Here is a 2,476-nt window from a genome sequence, read left to right on the forward strand (position 1 = left end):
GATTTTGGGGGGGTCCCGTGTCCCCCCAGCCCAGCTGGAACTCTGTCCCTGTCCAGCTGCTCCCAGTGTTCCCAATAAAGCTTCCCAGTTCACCCTGATCCCATTTATGGGGGAGTTGTGTGGAGGAATTTTGGGGGAACCCACAGGGATAATGTGATGGGAGGGGGCAGAATCGGCCCCAAGATGGATCAGGAATGGGGACGCCTGTGAGTCCCCTGTGTGTCACCCCACACTGGGTGCTGGGAGCCCACCCTGGATTTGGGTGAGGAGCTCTTGGGTGAGAGGGGGAGCAGCACAGGGAAGATGGGAAAGGTGTTGGGGGGGGACTGCGGCAAAGGGGTTCCCCTGGGAGTCCCTTCCTGTCCCCATGACTGGATCTCTTGAGCTTTTCTTGGGGTTCTGGGGGGGGGGGGGTAAGCAGAACCTTGCTTGGGGGGGTCCCCAACCCCCCATACCTCCCTGGGGGGCTAACAGTGGGGTGACCCCACCCAGCAGTCAGTGCTGTGGTGACCATGGGGCAGAGGGGGGTGGGAATGGGGGATCCAGGGTGGTCCCTTGAGCCCCCAGCCTGCTGTAGGGTGATGGGGTCTGTTGGGGGATCAAGGGAGGCACCCCCTCACCTGTCTGGGTGAAGTTTGTGGACAAGAAACATCCACAACTGGGAGTAATTTGGGATCGGGAGATACCCCAAAATTTTGAGGTAGGATTGAGTTGTTTGGAGGTGGAGTTGAGCCATTTTCAGCGGGATGGAGTCGTTTAGAGGCACCACCTGTCCCTGTGGGCTTTTGGGGAGCAGAGCTGTGAGGGACTGAAATGTTCCGGGTTAATGGCTCGAACCATTGGCAAAAGCAGAGGAGGCTTTGCTGGCCATGGGCATGGGAAGTGCCCAGGGGCAGAGGGGGTGAACACTCAGCCCCGGACTGGACGAGCTGGGCTGGGAGCCAGGGAAGGGAAGAGGCCGATCAGAAGCAGATGCTGGCCAGGCGGGACAGGGTCGGCGATGGAGAGAGACAGGGAAGACTGATTCAGTGATCAGAATCCCATTTTATTGTGGGATTCAAACGCTCATATACTATTTCAGGGAGACTAGTAACGTGTACTGCAATGATTAGGTTAAAATCACATACACAAACTTATGCGTATAACAACATCTCTTGCCTGCAGAGTTTAATGGGATTTTCTTTTTCCGGTAAACCCGTTTGATTGAATCTTCTTGCAATCCAGGTCTAATTTCCAAAGTTCCATTTGTTTTTCCCAAGGCAGCCCAAGAGTTATCAAATCTCTTATGTTAACCAGGTCCAAAGTCCATCATCTGCCTTGTGTCCCCCAACATTCCAACAGGACAGGGCTTTGGACCAGGGCAATGCCCTCCCTGACACAACTGGTTCAGTTCTGGAAACTCCCCTGGGGAAGGCCCGGGACATTCACACAGAGGGCTGGAGGTTTTCATCCCTTCCCATGGGCCATACCTGGCACAGCTGCGCTGCTGGGAGAGGCAGGGCTACATCTCAGAAGGGGCCATAAACCATCAGAGCCCTGGGATCCACAGTGTGACATCAGACAGTGTAAAACTCCCACCAGAGGAGATACCTGGGCATTCACCCAAACCTGAATCTGTACTGACTTACAGAACTTGGTGTTTCTGGGGCTTTCCCAACCCCCAAGGGATCCATCCTGGGGCCATCACTTAGACCAAGGACAAGGACACTGTAACAAACTATTTTTGTTGCAGGATCCAGGGCTGGTGACTGTGTGTCTTTCTACTCTTATACTTACTTTCTTTTCCTTTATAAGTTATTATAAGTGTTATTTTCATGCTTCTATATTGCTAGAGATGGTAACCAAAAAGAGTTCCAAACCTGCTTTACATGGCAAAGAAACTGTTCTAAAATAAACCCAACAGAGATATATTTATAAACACAGATCAATCACTGTTGTTTCACTTTGATCTCTGCCAGGGATCCATGAACCAGAACCTGGGTTACCCTCGCCTTCGGGAGTGGATCAGAACAGGAGCCAAACATGGGGGAAGCTTCTGGAAGCTCCTCACAGAAGCCATCCCTGGAGCACCCCTGTTTCCAACACCTGATCACACAAACCCAATACAGTCCCAGCACGGATTACCAGGAACATGGGTCACTAGGTCTCTGCCCAACGGGGCTGACTGTGGATCATCCAGCATGGGTCTTCCAATGGGTAATGGAGTTGGAGCAGCTTTTGAAGCCCTTCCCATACTCGGGGTACTCACAGGGGTTCCCTTTCCAGTGAATCCATTGGTGTAAGGTCAAGGTAGAGCCCTGGGTGAAGCTTTTCCCACAGTCAGGACACTCCTAGGGCCAGTGCCCAGTGTGGATATTCTGGTGGTGAATCAGGCGGGAGCTCTGGCCAAAGCTCCTCCTGCACTCCCCACACTGGTAGAGCCATTCCCTGGAGTGCAGGCACTGGTGGCTGATGAGGTTAGAGTGGTCACTGAAGA

The 2,476-nt window shown here is 53.1% G+C and overlaps 1 protein-coding gene across 1 annotated transcript in view; it reads left to right on the plus strand.

Moving 5' to 3' along the window:
• Positions 1 to 1,230, plus strand: part of LOC102043437 (class II histocompatibility antigen, B-L beta chain-like) — a 3,565-nt gene extending 2,335 nt beyond the window's left edge. The window contains 1 exon segment of the mRNA XM_031065092.1: positions 1,225 to 1,230. Coding sequence (XP_030920952.1) covers positions 1,225 to 1,230 — 6 coding nt within the window.
• The last annotated feature ends 1,246 nt before the right edge of the window (positions 1,231 to 2,476 follow it).

Source organism: Geospiza fortis, unplaced genomic scaffold, assembly GCF_000277835.1.
Source record: "Geospiza fortis unplaced genomic scaffold, GeoFor_1.0 scaffold290, whole genome shotgun sequence".
In the NCBI taxonomy this organism is placed as follows: domain Eukaryota; kingdom Metazoa; phylum Chordata; class Aves; order Passeriformes; family Thraupidae; genus Geospiza; species Geospiza fortis.